General features: G+C 43.3%; 1 protein-coding gene across 1 annotated transcript in view; it reads left to right on the forward strand.

Annotated features, from left to right (window-relative positions):
- Positions 1-19,483, forward strand: part of LOC135516071 (ankyrin repeat and BTB/POZ domain-containing protein 3-A-like) — a 166,736-nt gene that overhangs the window by 134,991 nt on the left and 12,262 nt on the right. Inside the window, exons 9-15 of the mRNA XM_064940076.1 lie at positions 13,261-13,487; positions 13,569-13,747; positions 15,698-15,800; positions 16,789-16,891; positions 17,300-17,381; positions 17,623-17,691; positions 18,848-18,961. Of these exons, the coding sequence (XP_064796148.1) occupies positions 13,261-13,487; positions 13,569-13,747; positions 15,698-15,800; positions 16,789-16,891; positions 17,300-17,381; positions 17,623-17,691; positions 18,848-18,961 (877 nt within the window). The remainder of the gene's footprint in view (positions 1-13,260; positions 13,488-13,568; positions 13,748-15,697; positions 15,801-16,788; positions 16,892-17,299; positions 17,382-17,622; positions 17,692-18,847; positions 18,962-19,483) is intronic.

Genomic DNA, 19,483 nt, shown 5'->3' on the forward strand with positions numbered 1-19,483 from the left:
TCAAGTGCAAAAGGCTACATGTGTGCAAATTTTTTTTAATAATGTAATAATCCCCCCTCACACACACACCAGTGTTACTGTCAAGTTCAACACAACAAAGGCAATATCTTTGGGCTACACTACATATTGTTACATTGTATAATTTCTGCCTGTGGACATCTGTTCTACAATGTACCAACCGAGCATGATACCCTTTGTTGGAGATACTTGATCTCTTTTCTGGCAGAGAGCACACCTGGCATACCCCTTTTTATCCACTATATTGAAAAGGTGAGAAAGGGGGGAAAGTGCGTGGTGTTCCTTTCACCATAGTGGTATCCAAGCTTAAGCCAGGCACAGCTCCAGCTACACTTGATCCCTGAATCCACTTGTTTAACAAGCAACGCCTCATTTACACCTAATTCTCTCATTCTGAAAACTAACCACATACTGTAGAGGGAAAACATTAGTTCACAGATAGTAGTTAGTTAGTTAACGTTTCACACAGATTGCCAGGAGCCATCCCTGGTTAACATTACAACATGAAATCCATGTCTCGGAAATGGTAAAGAAATTGTGTAATCTGCTTGACACAAAGTTATTTACCTTACAGATCACGAAGTTAACTCGTTTCCACTCCATTCATATGTAAATCCATTTGATTCATACACTGGCTTGTCTGGCTGTTATGTTTTTATTTTAACCAGCCCTTTCCTTATCTACACTGAAATAATATAACTTCAGTAGTCCTCTAATATGATTCCGTCTTTTCTATCTCGTATAGCTCATGAGTATACGCTTGTGGTGTACTCATGAGTACACAAATGCTCTGCAACAAAGCTTTGTTAGGATCCAACAAGCCTTCTATGCCCTTAACCTTGTTCTGAACACCCCGAAAACAAAGGTCATGTGGTTTGGTAAGAAGAATGCCCCTCTCCCCACAGGTGTGATTGCTACCTCTGCGGGTTAAGAGCTTGGAAGTATGGTTAGACGGTACACTGTCCTTCTCTCAGCATAAATCAAAGCTGCAGGCTAAAGTTAAATCTAGCCTTGGTTTCCTCTATCGTAGTTGCTCCTCTTTCACCCCAGCTGCAAAACTAACACTAATTCAGATGACCATCCTACCCATGATAGATTACGGAGATGCAATTTATAGATCGGCAGGTAAGGGGGTTCTAAATGTTCTTTACCATTCGGTCATCAGATTTGCCACCAATGCTCCTTATAGGACACCACTGCTCTCTGTACTCCTCTGTAAATTGGTCATCTCTGTTTACCTGACGAAAGACCCACTGGTTGATGCTTATTTATAAAACCTTGTTAGGCCTCACTCCGCCCTATCTGAGATATCTACTGCAACCCTCATCCTCCACATACAACACCCGTTCTGCCAGTCACATTCTGTTAAAGGTCCCCAAAGCACACACATCCCTGGGTCGCTCCTCTTTTTGGTTTGCTGCAGCTAGCGACTGGAACGAGCTGCAACAAACACTCAAACTGGACAGTTTTATCTCAATCTCCTCATTCAAAGACTCAATTATGGACACTTTACTGACAGTTGTGGCTGCTGTGGCTGTGTGTATTGTCTCTACCTTCTTGCCCTTTGTACTGTTGTCTGTGCCCAAAAATGTTTGTACCCTGTTTTGTGCTGCTGCCATGTTTTGTTGCTACCATGTTGTTGTCATGTTGTGTTGCTACCATGCTATGTTGTCATGTGTTGCTGCCATGCTATGTTGTTGTCTAAGTTCTCTCTTCATGTAGAGTTGTGTTGTCTCTCCTTTTGTGATGTGTACTTTGTCCCATATTTTTATAACATTTTTTTTTCTATCCCAGTCCTCGTCCCCGCAGGAAGCCTTTTGCCTTTTGGTAGGCTGACTTACTGGTTAACTAAAGGTTAAATAAAAAGGAAATAAAAAACTACATTCGCTACCAGTCCAATTTTTTTGAATACCTACTCATTCAAGGGTTTTTCTTTATTTTTACTATTTTCTACATTGTTGAATAATAGTGAAGACGTCAACCTATGAAATAACACATATGGAATCATGCAGTAACCAAAAAAGTGTTAAACAAATCAAAGTATATTGTATATTTGAGATTCATCAAATAGCCACCCTGTCACGACTTCCGCCGAAGTCGGTTCCTCTCCTTGTTCGGGCGGTGCTCGGCAGTCGACGTCGCCGGTCTTCTAGCCATTGCAGATCCACTTTTCATTTTCCATTGGTTTTGTCTTTGTTTCCCACACACCTGGTTTTCATTTCCCAATTACTGGTCATGTATTTAACCCTCTGTTTCCCCCATGTCTTTGTGTGTGATTGTTTATTGTTAAGGTCGGTATGTTTCCGGCTGTTTTTCCAGGTGCTGTTTCACTCGTGTTTTGTGGCAACCGTTATTGTTCGCACATTGGTATTGTTACTTGTGCTGTTTTCTCAAGTAAAGTGCGTTGTTCACTCATATCTGCTTTCCTGCGCCTGACGTCATGCACCAGCTACACCCACCCACCACCTGAAATAATCACAAACAGAAGGAGCGCATCCAGCAGCAAGCGGCGATGCGCCATCATCTCGGCGCCACCATGGATCTCGTCCTACAGACTATGGATCGGGAGAGAAAGGGAGGTCCTCCAGCTCCTCCGCCAGCGCAACCAAGGTCTCCACTACTTGCCCCTCTTTCCCCCAGTCCCAGTGGGATTAGTCTGGCACTCCCTAGGGATTATGTAAGGGCGGCTGCACAATGTCAGGGTTTCCTATCACAACTGGAGCTCTACCTAGCAACCGTTCACCCGGCGCCTTTGGACCGAGAGAGGGTGTCCGCCCTCGTCTCATCATGCCTCTCAGGGAGAGCCCTGGAGTGGGCCAACATCGTGTGGGGAGAAAGAGATGCGGAGCTAGACCACTTCCAAGATTTGAACTTCTCGTACATCTGAGGCAGGGGCCGAGGAGCGCCCAGGAGTTCGCTCTGGACTGCCTGGCCGCTGGCGCAGGATGGAACGACAGGGCCATGATCGACCACAATCATTGCAGTTTGCGCGAGGATGTCCGTTGGGAGTTGGCCTGCAGGGACACCACCCTCACTTTCGATCAGCTGGTGGACCTCTCCATTCGGTTGGATAACCTGCTGGCTACCTGCGGACGTCCAGATCGGGGTCTGTCTGTTCCATCCCCCAGCACCACCGCTCTGACGCCCATGGAGCTGGGAGGTGCTGCGTTTAGGGACCCCGGAGGAGGTTCCGTTTCATGCATCATCTGTGGCCGCAGAGGGCATACTGCCGGTCGGTGCAGGGGGCATTCCTCTTGGGAGTCGAGGCAGCAGGCAGGGCACTCTCGCATCACCCCAGGTGAGCCGGCACCATACTCACCCAGAGCTCTCTGTTGCCCACATGTCTTTGAACGTTACTTTTCCTGAGGTTTCCCAGCATAAGGCGCTGATCGATTCAGGCGAAGCTGGGAATTTCATTGACAGATCATTTGCCAATAGATTAGGGATCCCCATTGTTACAGTGTATATGCCCTTCCCAGTTCACGCCCTAGACAGTCGACCATTAGGGTTCGGGTTGATTAGGGAGGTCACTGCGCCACTGGGCATGGTGACGCAGGAGGGTCATAAGGAGGGAATCAATCTCTTCCTTATAGATTCTCATGCGTTTCCCATAGTGCTAGGCCTACCCTGGTTAGTCTGTCATGATCCCACTGTTTCATGGCAACATAGGGCTCTCAGGGGGTGGTCACAAGAGTGCTCGGGGAGGTGTTTAGAGGTTTCCATTGGTGCTACTACGCTGGAAAGTCCAGACCACGTCTCCACCGTGCGCATTCTCCCTGTATATGCCGATTTGGATCTCGCCTTCTGTAAGAAGACTCAATTACCACCCCATCGACAGGGGAATTGTGCGATAAATCTCCTGGTCGACGCCGCACTTCCCAGGAGTCACGTATATCCCCTGTCACATGCAGAGACGGCGGCTATGGAGACATATGTCTCTGAATCCCTGCTTCAGGGGTACATTCGGTCTTCCACTTCACCCGCCTCCTCAAGTTTCTTTTTTGTGAAGGAGGGAGGTCTGCGCCCGTGTATTGACTTTCGAGGTCTTAATCAAATCATGGTGAGGTACAGTTACCCGCTACCTCTCATCGCCACGGCGATTGAGTCAATGCACGGGGCGCGCTTCTTCACAAAACTAGATCTCAGGAGCACGTACAACCTGGTGCATATCCGGGAGGGAGACGAGTGGAAGACTGCGTTCAGTACCACCTCAGGGAATTATGAGTACCTCGTCATGCCATGCGGGTTGATGATGAGGGGGCTAATCACCCATTTTTCATCTGGACTGACCACCATAATCTGGAGTACATTCTTTCTTTCTTTTTATTTCACCTTTATTTAACCAGGTAGGCAAGTTGAGAACAAGTTCTCATTTACAATTGCGACCTTGCTAAGATAAAGCAAAGCAGTTCGACACATACAACGACACAGAGTTACACATGGAGTAAAACAAACATACAGTCAATAATACAGTATAAAACAGTCTATTTACGATGTGAGCAAATGAGGTGAGATAAGGGAGGTAAAGGCAAAAAAATGGTGGCAAAGTAAATACAATATAGCAAGTAAAACACTGGAATGGTAGATTTGCAGTGGAAGAATGTGCAAAGTAGAAATAATAATGGGGTGCAAAGGAGCAAAATAAATAAATAAATAAATAAAATACAGTAGGGAAAGAGGTAGTTGTTTGGGCTAAATTATAGGTGGGCTATGTACAGGTGCAGTAATCTGTGAGCTGCTCTGACAGTTGGTTCTTAAAGCTAGTGTGGGAGAAGTGTTTCCAATTTCAGAGATTTTTGTAGTTCGTTCCAGTCATTTGGCAGCAGAGAACTGGAAGGAGAGGCGGCCAAAGAAAGAATTGGTTTTGGGGGTGACTAGAGAGATATACCTGCTGGAGCGTGTGCTACAGGTGGGAGATGCTATGGTGACCAGCGAGCTGGGATAAGGGGGGACTTTACCTAGCAGGGTCTTGTATATGACATGGAGCCAGTGGGCTTGGCGACGAGTATGAAGCGAGGGCCAGCCAACGAGAGCGTACAGGTCGCAATGGTGGGTAGTATATAGGGCTTTGGTGACAAAACAGATTGCACTGTGATAGACTGCATCCAATTTGTTGAGTAGGGTATCGGAGGCTATTTTGTAAATTACATCGCCGAAGTCAAGGATTGGTATGATGGTCAGTTTTACAAGGGTATGTTTGGCAGCATGAGTGAAGGATGCTTTGTTGCGACATAGGAAGCCAATTCTAGATTTAACTTTGGATTGGAGATGTTTGATATGGGTCTGGAAGAAGAGTTTACAGTCTAACCAGACACCTAAGTATTTGTAGTTGTCCACGTATTCTATGTCACAGCCGTCCAGAGTAGTGATGTTGGACAGGTACAGGTAGCGATCGGTTGAAGAGCATGCATTTAGTTCTACTTGTATTTAAGAGCAATTGGCGGCCACGGAAGGAGATTTGTATGGCATTGAAGCTTGCCTGGAGGGTTGTTAACACAGTGTCCAAAGAAGGGCCAGAAGTTTACAGAATGGTGTCGTCTGCGTAGAGGTGGATCAGAGACTCACCAGCAGCAAGAGCGACATCATTGATGAATACAGAGAAGAGAGTCGGTCCAAGAATTGAACCCTGTGGCACCCCCATAGACATTGCCTGTGGCGACCCCAGAGGTCCGGACAGCAGACCCTCCGATTTGACACACTGAACTCTATCAGAGAAGTAGTTGGTGAACCAGGCGAGGCAATCATTTGAGAAACCAAGGCTGTCGAGTCTGCCGATGAGGATGTGGTGATTGACAGAGACAAAAGCCTTGGCCAGATCAATGAATACGGCTGCACAGTAATGTTTCTTATCGATGGCGGTTAAGATATCGTTTAGGACCTTGAGTGTGGCTGAGGTGCACCCATGAACAGCTCTGAAACCAGATTGCATAACAGAGAAGGTATGGTGAGATTCGAAATCGTCGGTCATCTGTTTGTTGACTTGGCTTGGTAGGATAGATATAGGTCTGTAGCAGGTTGGGTCAAGAGTGTGTCCCCCTTTGAAGAGGGGGTTGACCGCAGCTGCTTTCCAATCTTTGGGAATCTCAGAGAGGTTGAACAGGCTAGTGACAGGGGTGGAAACAATTTCGGCAGATCATTTTAGAAAGAAAGGGTCCAGATTGTCCGGCTGATTTGTAGGGGTCCAGATTTTGCAGCTCTTTCAGAACATCAGCTGACTGGATTTGGGAGAAGGAGAGATGGGGAAGGCTTGGGCGAGTTGCTGTGGGGGGTGCAGTGCTGTTGACCGGGGTAGGAGTAGCCAGGTGGAAAGCATGGCCAGCCGTAGAAAAATGCTTATTGAAATTCTCAATTATGGTGGATATATCAGTGGTGACAGTGTTTCCTATCGTCAGTGCAGTGGGCAGCTGGGAGGAGGTGTTCTTATTCTCCATTTACAGTGTCCCAGAACTTTTTAGAGTTAGTGTTGCAGGAAGCATCCGAGCAGCGAGGAGACTGCACCCTCGGGAGGCAAGATGTGCCATGTTTTTGACCCATTTTGTGTTTACCCTTTCCTACAGACCAGGCTACCAGAATGTGAAGTCAGACGCATTGTCCCGACTGTATGACATAGAGGAGTGCCCCATGGAGCCCACTCCCATACTCCCCTCCTTATGCCTGGTGGCGCCGGTAGTGTGGGAGCTGGACACGGACATTGAGCTGGCGTTACGTGCAGAGCCCGCTCCCCTCCAGTGTCCCGCTGGGCATCTGTACGTCCCGTCTGCTGTTCGTGACCGGTTTATCTATTGGGCCCACACATCACCCTTCTTTGATCATCCTGGGATCGGTCGGACAGTGCGCTGTTTGTGCGGGAGGTACTGGTGACCTACCTTGGCTAATGACGTGAGGGTTTATGTGTCCTCCTGTTCGGTGTACGCCCATTGTAGTAAGGCTCCTAGGCACCTGCTCAGAGGTAAGCTTACCCATTCCACAGCGGCCTTGGTCGCACCTGTCAGTGAATTTTCTGACTGATCTTCCACCTTCACAGGATAACACCGCGATCCTAGTCGTTGTGGATAATTTCTCTAAGTCCTGTCGTCTCCTCCCTCTGCCCGGTCTCCCTACGGCCCTAGAGACTGCGTAGGCTTTGTTTAGGCACGTCTTCCGGCACTACGGGGTGCCTGAGGATATAGTGTCTGATCGAGGTTCCCAGTTCACGTCTCGGGTCTGGAAGGCGTTCAAGGAACGTCTGGGGGTCTCGGTCAGCCTTACTTCAGGGTTTCACCCCGAGAGTAATGGGCAGGTGGAGAGAGTAAAACCAGGATGTGGGCAGGTTTCTGTTGTCCTATTGTCAGGACCAGCCGGGGGAGTGGGCAGCGTTCGTGGCCTCGGCCAAGATGGCACAGAACTCGCATAGCCACTCCTCCACTAACCTCTCTCCCTTCCAGTGCATACTGGGGTACCAGCCGGTTCTGGCGCCTTGGCATCAGAGTCAGACCGAGGCTCCTGTGGTGGACGACTGGTTCAGACGCATAGAGGAGACATGGAAGCTGTCCATGTCTGTGTTCACCATGTCAAAAAGAGAATGCAGACCGCCACCGCAGTGTGGTGTTCACACCGGGGGACCGGGTCTGGCTCTCGACCCGAAACCTGCCCCTCCGCCTGCCCTGACGGAAGATGGGTCTGCGGTTTGTGGGGCCATTTATAGTCCTGAGGAGAGTGAACGAGGTTTGTTATATGTTACAGCTTCCCCCCGATTACCACATTAACACCACAGGTCCAGGAATGGCTGAAGAATTGCAACATTTGCCTAGAACTAACACTACAGATAGCAATACTGGGTGATTTGAAAAGCCATAGTCAATCAACAATATAATAATTATTTTAGCAAAATGTTTTATTTTTCATTTACAATCTGTAGAAGCTATGAGAATAGGAAGTTTCAAAATCTTTTGTGAAGCATCACCGCACAGTTGAAAAATATATGGAAAGTAGAAATCCGAAATGGATGATGTTGAGAGACAGCTGGGAGGGGTTGAATGGAGCTGAAGGATGGGCTTATAACAAGATAAACAATTTTAAGCATACGGGATCTGTAAATTGTACATGGGTTCGGAACTTTTGTGAAATAGCATAGTTACAAATAGAAATCAAACTGGATGGACATCAGAAATAGAGGAAGGACTAAGAACAAACAAGAGAGAACTTTTGTAAAGTAGACCGTATCTGTAGAATGTGTATAAGATGTATGAATTGAAGGTAGAAGCAGAAGTGTTTATTAGTTTACTTCAATTGGGGGATCGGCGGTAGGGTTTGCAGGGAATAATAATAAAGGTATATTCTTTAAGTATGTAAAGTATGTATGTCTATATAGGTATGTGTATATATGTGTGTATATATATGCATGCGTGTATGGATATATATTTTTACCACAAAAATATGGGGGATTAGAAATGATGCAACATTCTTTCCGCAAATTAAGCTGATCCACCCTCTAGGAAAAAAACAAAAACAATAGCTAGCTAGCTAACAGCAAGCTTTAATTTGCAATTTCAACAACTTTCTGACAAAATTGGAAATATAATATATGAAACTGTAGCTAGACTCTTACCCGTATGCGTGGATGAATGCTTAAAAAACAGCGTTAGACAGGATTACCAACATACTGACCAGTTCAAATAGACAGAAGCGTGCAGACCAATCCAAACTCATCTCTCGGCATGGCCAGCCCACCCATCACAGCCAATAATGGCTAGCGGGAAGGTTGGCTTATTAACCAACTAGGCTTGTAATTTTAAAATTGTATTCGTATTTACAGATGGCATACAAGTTTAGACACATTAAATTTCACATGTTCGAGATTTTAGCCAAAAAACACATTTATATTATTTTTAAAGTTTATGTTCAAGCAGCTGTCCTGTGTTCATTGACTACACCTCAGTGGTCAACACTATTGTGCCCACAAAGCTCATCACTAAGCTAAGGACCTTGGGACTAAACACCTCCCTTTGCAACTGGATCATTGACTTCCTGATGGGCAGCCCCCAGGGGGTAAGGGTAAGAAACAACACATCTGCCACGCTGATCCTCAACACAGGTGCCCCTCAGGGGTGCGTGCTTAGTCCCTTCCTGTTCTCCATGTACATACATGACTGCATGGCCAGGCAAGACTCCAACACCATCATTAAGATTGCTGACGACACAACAGTAGTAGGTCTGATCACCGACAACTCCTATAGGGAGGAGGTCAAAGACTTGGCAGTGTGGTGCCAGAACAACAACCTCTCCCTCAATGTGAGCAAGACAAAGGAGCTGATTGTGGACTACAGGGAAAGGAGGGCCGAACAGGCCCCCATTGTCATCGACGGGGATGTATTTGAGCGGGTCAAGATTTTCGAGATCCTTGGTGTCTACATCACCAACAAACTGTCATGGTCCAAACACACCAACACAGTCGTGAAGAGGGCACACAAACACCGTTCACCCCCCAGGAGACTGAAAAGATTTGTCATGGGTCCCCAGATCCTCAAAAAGTCATACAGCTGCACTATTGAGAGCATACTGACCGGTTGCATCACCGCCTGGTTTGGCAACTGCTCGGCATCTGCCATAAGGTGCTACAGAGGGTAGTGCATATGGCCCAGTACATCACTGTTGCCAAGCTTCCTATACCATCCATGACCTATAGACTAGGCGGTGTCAGAGGAAGAACCAAAAAATTGTCAGACTCCAGTCACCCAAGTCATAGACTGTTCTCTCTGCTACCACATGGCAAGCGTTACAGCAGCATCAAGTCTAGGACCAAAAGGACTGCTGAATTATTCAAATGGCCAACTGGACTATTTGAATTGACACACACCCCCCTCCCTTTGTTTTTACACTGCTGCTAATTTATGTTTATTATCTATGCATAGATACTTTACCACAACCAACATATAAAAAATAACTTGACTAACCTGTACATTGACTTGGTACCAGTACCCCCTGTATATAGCCTCATTATTGTTATTTTTATTGTTATTTATTTTACTATTTTTACTTTTACGATCTTTGTCCCCATGTGCAGTTGCAAACCGTAGTCTGTCTTTTTTATGGTGGTTTTGGAGCAGTGGGCTTCTTCCTTGCTGAGCGGCCTTTCAGGTTATGTCGATATAGGACTCGTTTTACTGTGGATATTGATAAGTTTGTACCTGTTTCCTCCAGCATCTTCACAAGGTCCTTTGCTGTTGTTCTGGGATTGATTTGCACTTTTCACACCAAAGTAAATTAATCTCTAGGAGACAGAACGCGTCTACTTCCTGAGCGGTGTGACTGCTGCGTGGTCCCATGGTGTTTATACTTGTGTACTATTTTTTGTACAGATGAACATGGTACCTTCAGGCATTTGGAAATTGCTCCCAAGGATGAACCAGACTTGTGGAAGTCCACAATTTCTTTCTGAGGTCTTGGCGGATTTCTTTTGATTTTCCCATGATGTCAAGCAAAGAGGCACCGAGTTTGAAGGTAGGCCTTGAAATACATCCCCAGGCACACCTCCAATTTACTCAAATGATGTCAATTAGCCCATCAGAATCTTCTAAAGCCATGACATTATTTTCTGGAATTTTCCAAGCTGTTTGACTTAGTGTATGTAAACTTCTAACGCACTGGAATTGGGATACAGTGAATTTTAAGTGAAATAATCTGTCTGTAAACAATTGTTGGAAAAATTACTTGTCATGCACAACCGACTTGCCAAAACTATAGTTTGTTAATTAAATGAAAAACAGATGTTTGTGTTGTGGGATTTAAAATACAGCTTCATGTCTACAGTCCTGTGTGGTGACCAAGGCCTACCTTCAGGAATTCTTCCTTCATGACCCGATGGAGGGCTTCACAGGTCTCCATAAAAATCTTGGACACAGTGCACACAATCCTATACTGGAATCTGTGGGTTTCTTCATGAAAAAGACAAACATTTAGAAAACAAAACAATCATGTAAAATTGTTATGATATAGGTCTACCCACCCATTGCCAAAAAATGGTCTCATCTTGGAGTCCTGCATTCTGATGAGTCTCACCATCCCCAGCAGGAAATCAAATGTGTCTGAGGTCATCCGCTGCAGCTCCCTGAACCCTGTCCTATCATGCATCTATTATCAGGGGTGGAGCCTATAGGTGAAGGCAGAGCACAATGTAGCCCTATTAGAGCTAAATATCCTGAATCAGATCATTCTATTTCCATGCAACAATAATTCTTATGAATTTGTATTGGTGCTACAGCCATAACAACAACAAAACAATAACAACCCTTCATTGGTTATGTAAGTGATATTAGGACATACTACATGCACTGTATAAAAAACATCAGCATTAGTACGCTAGCTAGCTGTGTTGATTGGGCATTACTTTCCTCCAACTCTCTCTGCAGAACATACAACCCAAACTGTCCTCGTCTCACCAACCATGGCCTCACCCAAATGTCTTCTTTTTCTGGACAGCTGCTCTTCACTGTCAAACTCCATATTTGTTTTGCCACTGTCTGGCTCGTGACACTCCTGTTTTGTTTTTGTGCTATAGCATGGTATCGAGAATCCTCAGGACCAAGTGAAGAATCTTGTAGTATGTGACACCCAGTCTGTGACAGATTGTTTAGTGTGCGCACCATTATGTTGGCAAGACAAAAAATTACAGGAAAGACTAAGAGAGGCTCAGTGTTATTTTGTGTAGTGTTCACCCGGCTTTAGAAGGGTTCTATGCCTTACAAAGAATCCCTTTTTTCTAAGAGGAACCCTTTTTTCTAAGAGTGTACAAGCCATACATACCGGCCATACCTTTAAAACAGGATTGTAACTAATTGTAGGGTGTTTTTCCAATGTTGTTGATCATAGCGGTACAAATTCTCATTAAGTCTACAGTATATCATTTGTGACCCAATATGAAGAGAATGTTGAAATTTCCACGTCCCAGGTAGCTGGCTTATACTGTAATGATCACTTGACCTGTGTTTGCATTATGTTTGAGTTTGACAGCTAACACATGCAGAATGTGATTGTTGTTTAGCTCTGGTGTTCTGGAGGGTGAGACAGGGGCGGGACATGGGCGGAACGGGAGGTTAGATATCGTCACGCATCCTCGGCCTAGAAATGAAACTCCAACACACTGGAGTGTTCCTGATGAAGTTATATTGGGACTGAAACATTGGAGAAAAGATCCATTAAATCTGTGGAGCATTAAAACCTGTTACGGCTTGCGGAACATTTTGACAACATCCAGTGAAATTGCAGAGCGCAAAATTCATTTTTTTTAAATACGAAATATTAAACTTTCATACAATCACACATGCAATACATCAAATTAAAGCTACACTTGTTGTTAATCCAGGCAACGTGTCAGATTTCAGAAAGGCTTTATGGCGAAAGCAAACCATGCGATTATCTGAGGATAGCACCCCACAAAACAAACACATGACATTCATAAACATCACCAACGGTCCTTTTGTTCGAGAAATTCTATTGTTATATTCCCAAAATGTCAATGTATTTGGTGCGCTTGATTCAGAAAAACACCAGTTCCAACTCGACCAACATGACTACAAATAATCTAATACATACCTGTAAACTTATTTCAAAAACGTTTCTATTCCAACTTTAGGTATTTTTAAAAGTAAATAATTATTCAAATTTAAGACGGAATAAACTGTGTTCAATTTCCGCTAAAATGAATGTGTAGCGAGCTTCAGGTCGCGCGCACCAAACAAAAAAGGACACCAGGCTAGACCCTTGTTCTGAACAACTGTACTTCTTCTTTTCTCTAAAGAAAAACATCAACCAATTTCTAAAGACGGTTGACATCTAGTGGAAGCAATAGGAACTACAACCAATTGCCACAGAAATCTAGGTTCCCATAGAAAACGTATGGAAACCACAGTTACCTAAAATGTTTTTATCCTGGATGGATTTTTCTCAGGTTTTCGCCTGCCATATAAGTTGTGTTATACTCACAGACATTATTTTAACAGTTTTACAAACTTTAGTGTTTTCTATCTAAATCTAATTACATGCATATCCTAGCTTCTGGGCCTGAGTAGCAGGCAGTTTACTTTGGGCATGCTTTTCATCTGAATGTGAAAATACTGCCCCCTAGCCTGAAGAGGTTTTAAAGATCACCCGTGTGTTGGGGTTTCTTTTCTACTCAGCGTACCATTTTTTTCTCCTTGCATCTGGTAGAATGATAGGTGTGTGAGTTGTAATATAAATCCAACATTACAAACCTCCCCCTTTTAGAAATGTGTTCCGGAAGCTTCTGTCTCATGGAGAGAAAGAAAAGGATGACGTCCTCTCCCTGGAGGAGATCCTGGCAAAGAGCTCGGTGCCCGGGGAGAAGAAACCTCCCCAGGCCGTCGGGACCCTCCAACGAACAGGAAAGGCCAAACTGAGGGCCCTGAGAGAGGCCATGTACCATAGCACTGAGCACGGCCATGTGGACATCACCATAGACATCCGCAGTTTAGGTCAGAGTTAACATGCACTCACCCTGCGCAGCTACATTATTTACTTTTTTGTTATTTATTGATTGCTGCTGGTCTTCCCAGGTGTCCCCTGGACCCTGCATACTTGGCTGGAGTCTCTGCGCACCTGTTTCCTGCAGCACCGGCGCCCACTGATCCAGGGTCTGCTCAAGGACTTCAGCTGCATCCAGGAGGAAGAGTACACTGCGGAGCTCATCACCCATGGCCTGCCACTTATGTTCCAGATCCTCCATGCCAGCAAGGTGATGTGATTGTGTGTCCTCCCCAATTTAAGGCTCTGGAATTCCCTGTCCACCGTGGTCATGTTCATTAGGGACCAAACAGAAGAAAACAGACTGAAACAGGGAAGGACTACGTGGACTTTTCCAATAAGAAACGTTCCTTTTCATTTTTAGTTTCCAAAATGTTTTATAAAATGTTTTCCCATTTTGTGTTCATGTGACCAGGAAAAATTCCAGTCACTAGTTCTGTGCAGTCTGACTTTTTCCTGTAGGTCACGTGGCCAGGAAAAACTTAGGGTCCTACCTCCTTTCATGGCACATGTTTCTATTAACATTTCTTGTTTTTCTTACACATCACTTGCTTTTTTACAGTACAAATTCCAATATTGTCCTGTTGCAAGTCTGTCTCAATCATTTACTCTCTGACTTTTCTTAATTTGCATCTTCGTATGATCTACTTTTTACATATATTTTTTCCCAATGTACATTACCAGTCAAAGGTTTGGACACACCAACTCATTCAAGGGTTTTTCTTTCTTTTTACTATTTTCTACATTGTAAGAATACCAAGTCCATATTTTGTCAAGAACTGCTCAAATAAGCAAAATGAAACGACAGTCCAATTGAGATGGTTTGGGATGAGTTGGACCGTAGAGTGAAGGAAAAGCAGTCAACAAGTGCTTAGCATATGTGGGAACTCCTTCAAGACTGTTGGAAAAGCAAGCTGGTTGAGAGAATGCCAAGAGTGTGCAATGCTGTCATCAATGCAAAGGTTAGCTACTTTGAAGAATGTCAAATATAAAATATGTTTTGATTTGTTTAGCACTTTTTTGGTTACTACATGATTCCATGTGTGTTATTTCATAATTTTGATATCTTCACTATTATTCTACAATGTCGAATATAGTAAAAATAAAGAAAAACCCTTGAGTAAATATTCCTATTCATGAAAATCACAAATGAAATATATTGAGACACAGCTTAGCCTTTTGTTAATCACCCTGTCATCTCAGATTTTCAAAATATGCTTTACAACCAAAGCTAGACAAGCATTTGTGTAAGTTTATCGACAGCCTAGCATAGCATTATGCCTTGCTAGCAGCAGGTAACCTTGTCACGAAAATCAGAAAAGCAATCAAATTAAATTGTTTACCTTTGAAGAACTTCAGATGTTTTCATTCACGAGACTCCCAGGTAGACAGCCAAAGTATTTTTGTAGGCGAAATAGCTCCGTTTGTTCTTCACGTTTGGTTGAGAAATCGACCGGAAATTGCAGTCACGAAAACTGCGATTTTTTTCTCTCCAAATTAGCTCCATAATATCGACAGAAACATGGCAAACGTTGTTTATAATCAATCCTCAAGGTGTGTTTCTAATATCTATTCGATAATATATCCGTCGGGACAATTAGTTTTTCAGTAGGACCGATTACAGTAATGGCTACCTCTGTATTTTACGCAAGAATCTCTCTCGGAGCCACCATGTGACCACTTACGCAATGTGGCCGCCTACGGCTATTCTTCAACAGAAATGCGTAAAACTACGTCACAATGCTGTAGACACCTTGGGGAATACGTAAAAAGCGTAAGCTGGTTGATGGCATATTTACAGCTGAATAGGGACTCATTGGAACGCAGCGCTTTCAAAACCTGGGGCACTTCCGGATTGGATTTTCTCAGGCTTTTGCCTGCAACATCAGTTCTGTTATACTCACAGACAATATCTTTACAGTTTTGGAAACGTTAGAGTGTTTTCTATCCAAAGCTGTCAATTATATGCATATTCTAGCATCTTGTCCTGACAAAATATCCCGTTTAAAACAGGAACGTTTTTTTCCAAAAATGAAAATACTGCCCCTAGAGTTGCAACAGGTTTTAATAACTCTTTTACAGCAGTACATAACTGCCCTTTTTCCTAACAATTCCCATGTCCATTTATGTGTTCTCATCTCCCTCTTTGCCTGGCCTGCAGAATGAGGTGATCAGCCAGCTGTCTGTGATTTTCTCCCAGTGCTATGGGCCCTTCCCTATCCCCAAACTCACTGAGATCAGGAGGAAGCAGACCTCGAGACTTGGTGAGCAAAGGAAGATGTTGCTCCTGAGTGGAAACGGTTTGCACCCATGCCATGCATGTTCAGAAAGGCAGCAGAAGCAGCCGTTACTTGCCTCCCTCTTTGTGTTTGTGGTGCCTCTAAAATGTGCTTAAATGTGATAGGATGGGAGTGGCCCTATAGAAATTGCAATAATTTATCTTCATTCATCACTAATAGTGTAGAATGAAATGGAAGCTTGAAAACTAGAGCTTGAAAATGATTGTTCTGCTATACTGTACGTTGGCAGTTCAAGTTGTATTCCACACATTTGTGTTTGTGTCTCTAGCACCATTGAGAGTGCATATAGATTTTGAATTATTGATGGGCTGGTGTTGATGTGTTCTAGTTACTTGACCTTGATCTAATATGTTCAGCGTCGTTAATAAAAGTCAGCATTTGCTATAATGTAATTTTGTAATTACACTTATGAAGGTCTTGAGGGTGTCATCAATAAATGAAAGCTTGCTTTGAGGATGAAGAATTAAGATGCTCTTTGGAACAGCAATGAGATGAGCGTAATTATTCCATTTGAAAAACAGTTTGCTAAATAGCTTCATTAGGTTGCTCCCAAAGCTATATGCTGTAGCTGAGTAGCTCAGTAGCTGATATTACCATACCATCTGTTAGATTCATATGAATACAGGAGGCTTCAATCCAGTAAAGCTTTTTGGTCATAGATATGCTTAGTTAGCAATGTTTACATTTAGAATACTCTCTACGTGAGATTATGTGGGATGCCGTTTAAGTATCCTGCTAGCATATCTCTGCAGCCTATGCCATTCTGAGTAATTTGTAAAAGGTCACATGCAGGTCAAATTGGACAAGTAGTCAAGATGGATGAATACACAAGTCAAACTTATTTCACAAATGTCTCTACATTTTCTTTATTAAAAACTGAGTAACAATAGAGATAAATATAACACAGTGTTAAAATTGGACAAATATTGTAATTATCCTTCACTTCTTTCAGACCCCCACTTCCTCAACAACAAGGAGATGTCTGATGTAACGTTTCTGGTGGAGGAAAAACCCTTCTATGCACATAAAGTCCTGTTATTTACTGCTTCAGCCAGGTGATGAAAAATGCTTGAACATGATAATCTGTGAAATACGTGTATGTTGGAATTGAACAATAAAACATTTTTATTTAAAAAATAGAGAAAAATTATGCTTGAACAATTAGAATGGCCCCAATCTATTTTTTATAAATAAATTATTTCACATATTTTATATGTTCATAAGAGTGACAAAGACATGTCATATGCAAAAATCGGTGGGTAAACGCTTATCGTTGTTGGAGGTGAATAAAGTAACGCTCCCTCTACTTTCAATGCATTTTTCTGCAAAAGATGCTCATGCAAAATAGAAGAAGGTGTTTACCATTACAGCACTGGTCACATGTCACTAATGCAGACTACGACATGCTCCTTTTGTTTTCTGACAACTTGTCTTCCCCACCTTTCTTTAATTATTTCATACAGGTTTAAATCCCTGCTCCAAAACAGACCAGCAGCAGAGAACACCTACATTGAGATCAGTCATGTCAAGTACAACATATTCCAGGTAGCCTACTGTATGTACTACTGTAACTAGGTTGCAGTAAATGGTTTCATAGTAATGTGTTCATAGTTCAACTGGGATTCGCACCACAGCAGAAACTAATTTAAAACTCCGGAGCTTTCTATATTTTTGAAATGCTATAGGGTGACATACTATATATATAAGTATTACCCTACCAGTACCAGTAATTCAGTTAGGCTGTTCCTAATGTGTTGAGATTCATAACAACATTCCTCTTTTACAGTTGGTCATGCAGTACCTGTATTGTGGAAGCACTGAGTCCTTGCACATCATGAATACTGAGATTATGGAGGTAAGAATTACTTTTTTTAATATATATTTTATTTCAATGACAATGCAGCCGTACTTGTCACACAATAATTCTCAAACAATTACACTGACAGAGCAGGTTTGCAAATCATACATACTGTACATACTGTGCCATGATTATTATCTATGCGTGGAAATTGTAAAATTGCATTTTGTTTTGTGTTTTGTATTACCGATTTTGTGAAAGACACTTAAATAAAATACACTATATATACAAAAGTATGTGGACACCCGATCAAATTAGTGGATTCAGCTATTTCAGCCACACTAGTTGCTGACAGGTGTATAAAATCGAGCACACAGTCATTCATTCTCCATAGACAAACATTAACAGTAAAATGGCCTTACTGAAGAGCTCTGTGACTTTCAATGTGGCACCGTCATAGGATGCACCTTTCCAACAAGTATTTTTGTAAAATGTCTGCCCTGCTAGAGCTGCACCGGTCAACTGTATGTGCGGTTATTTTAAAGTGGAAACGTCTAGGAGCAACAATGGCTCAGCCGCATAGTAGTAGGCCACACAAGCTCACAGAACGAGACTGAAGTGTGTAGTGTGTAAAAATCATCTGTCCTCGGTTGCAACACTCATTACAGATTTCCAAACTATCTCTGGACGCAACTGTTAGTCGGGAGCTTCATGAAATGGGTTTCCATGGGCGAGCAGCCACACACAAGCCTAAGATCATCATGCACAATGCCAAGCGTCGGCTGGAGTGGTGTAAATTTGGATTTGCCGGATGCAAGGAGAACGCTACCTGCCCTAATGCATAGTGCCAACTGTAAAGTTTGGTGGAGGAGGAATAATAGCATGGGATGGTTTTTCATTGTTCTGGCTAGGCCCCATAGTTCCAGTGAAGGGAAATACAATGGCATTCTATATGATTCTGTCCTTCCAACATTGTAACAACAGTTTGGGGAAGGCCCTTCCCTTTTCAGCATGGCAATGCCCTGTGCACAAAGCGAGGTTCATTACAAAAATGTTTTTTGAGATCGGTGTGGAAGAACTGGCCTGACTGTTCTGACTGGCCTGCACAGAACTCTGACCTCAACCCCATCAAACATTTTTTTATGTCATTACCCAGAAAGTCCAACCCACTTCTCACTGTGTGTTTCTGCTCTCTTTTCCCTCTCTTCCACAGCTCCTGTCTGCAGCAAAATTCTTTCAACTAGAGGCCCTTCAACGACACTGTGAGATTATCTGCTCCAAGAACATTGCTGTGGAAACCTGTGTGGACATCTACAAACATGCTAAGGTGAGAGGAAATGGGAACAAGCCAACGTATACCGTTCAAAATGTTTTCTAAAATGAGTTGAAAACATTTGGTGTTCACAGGTGTATTAGTTTGTTTTAAAACTGCACAGGACCAAGGGAAACATTTTTTTATTTAAATTGAGTCATAATTCATTAAAGTCATAAATGTCCAAATTAATGTGGTTGGAGGCAAGTGATTCTTTAATCTCACCTGTGATAAGTGGCAGGTGCCTACAGGATAAAAATTGCCATTCAACCAGTTTCAAAAGGAGAAGACATTGCACATTTTAAAATTGTACATTTGTAACACATGAAGCTGTGGAAGAATAAAAGGTGCTAAGTTGAACCAAAAGGGTTCTTCGGTTTGTCCCCTTAGGGGAACCCTTTTTGGTGCAATGTAAAACCCTTTGCAGAGGGTTCTACCTTAAACCTTGTACATCCAAGTACTTCTCTGCAGCTGCCACTACAAAGTACACTGCTCAAAAAATAAAGGGAACACTAAAATAACACATCCTAGATGTGA

The sequence above is a fragment of the Oncorhynchus masou genome, chromosome 27 (assembly GCF_036934945.1).
Source record: "Oncorhynchus masou masou isolate Uvic2021 chromosome 27, UVic_Omas_1.1, whole genome shotgun sequence".
Classification (NCBI taxonomy): Eukaryota; Metazoa; Chordata; class Actinopteri; order Salmoniformes; family Salmonidae; genus Oncorhynchus; species Oncorhynchus masou.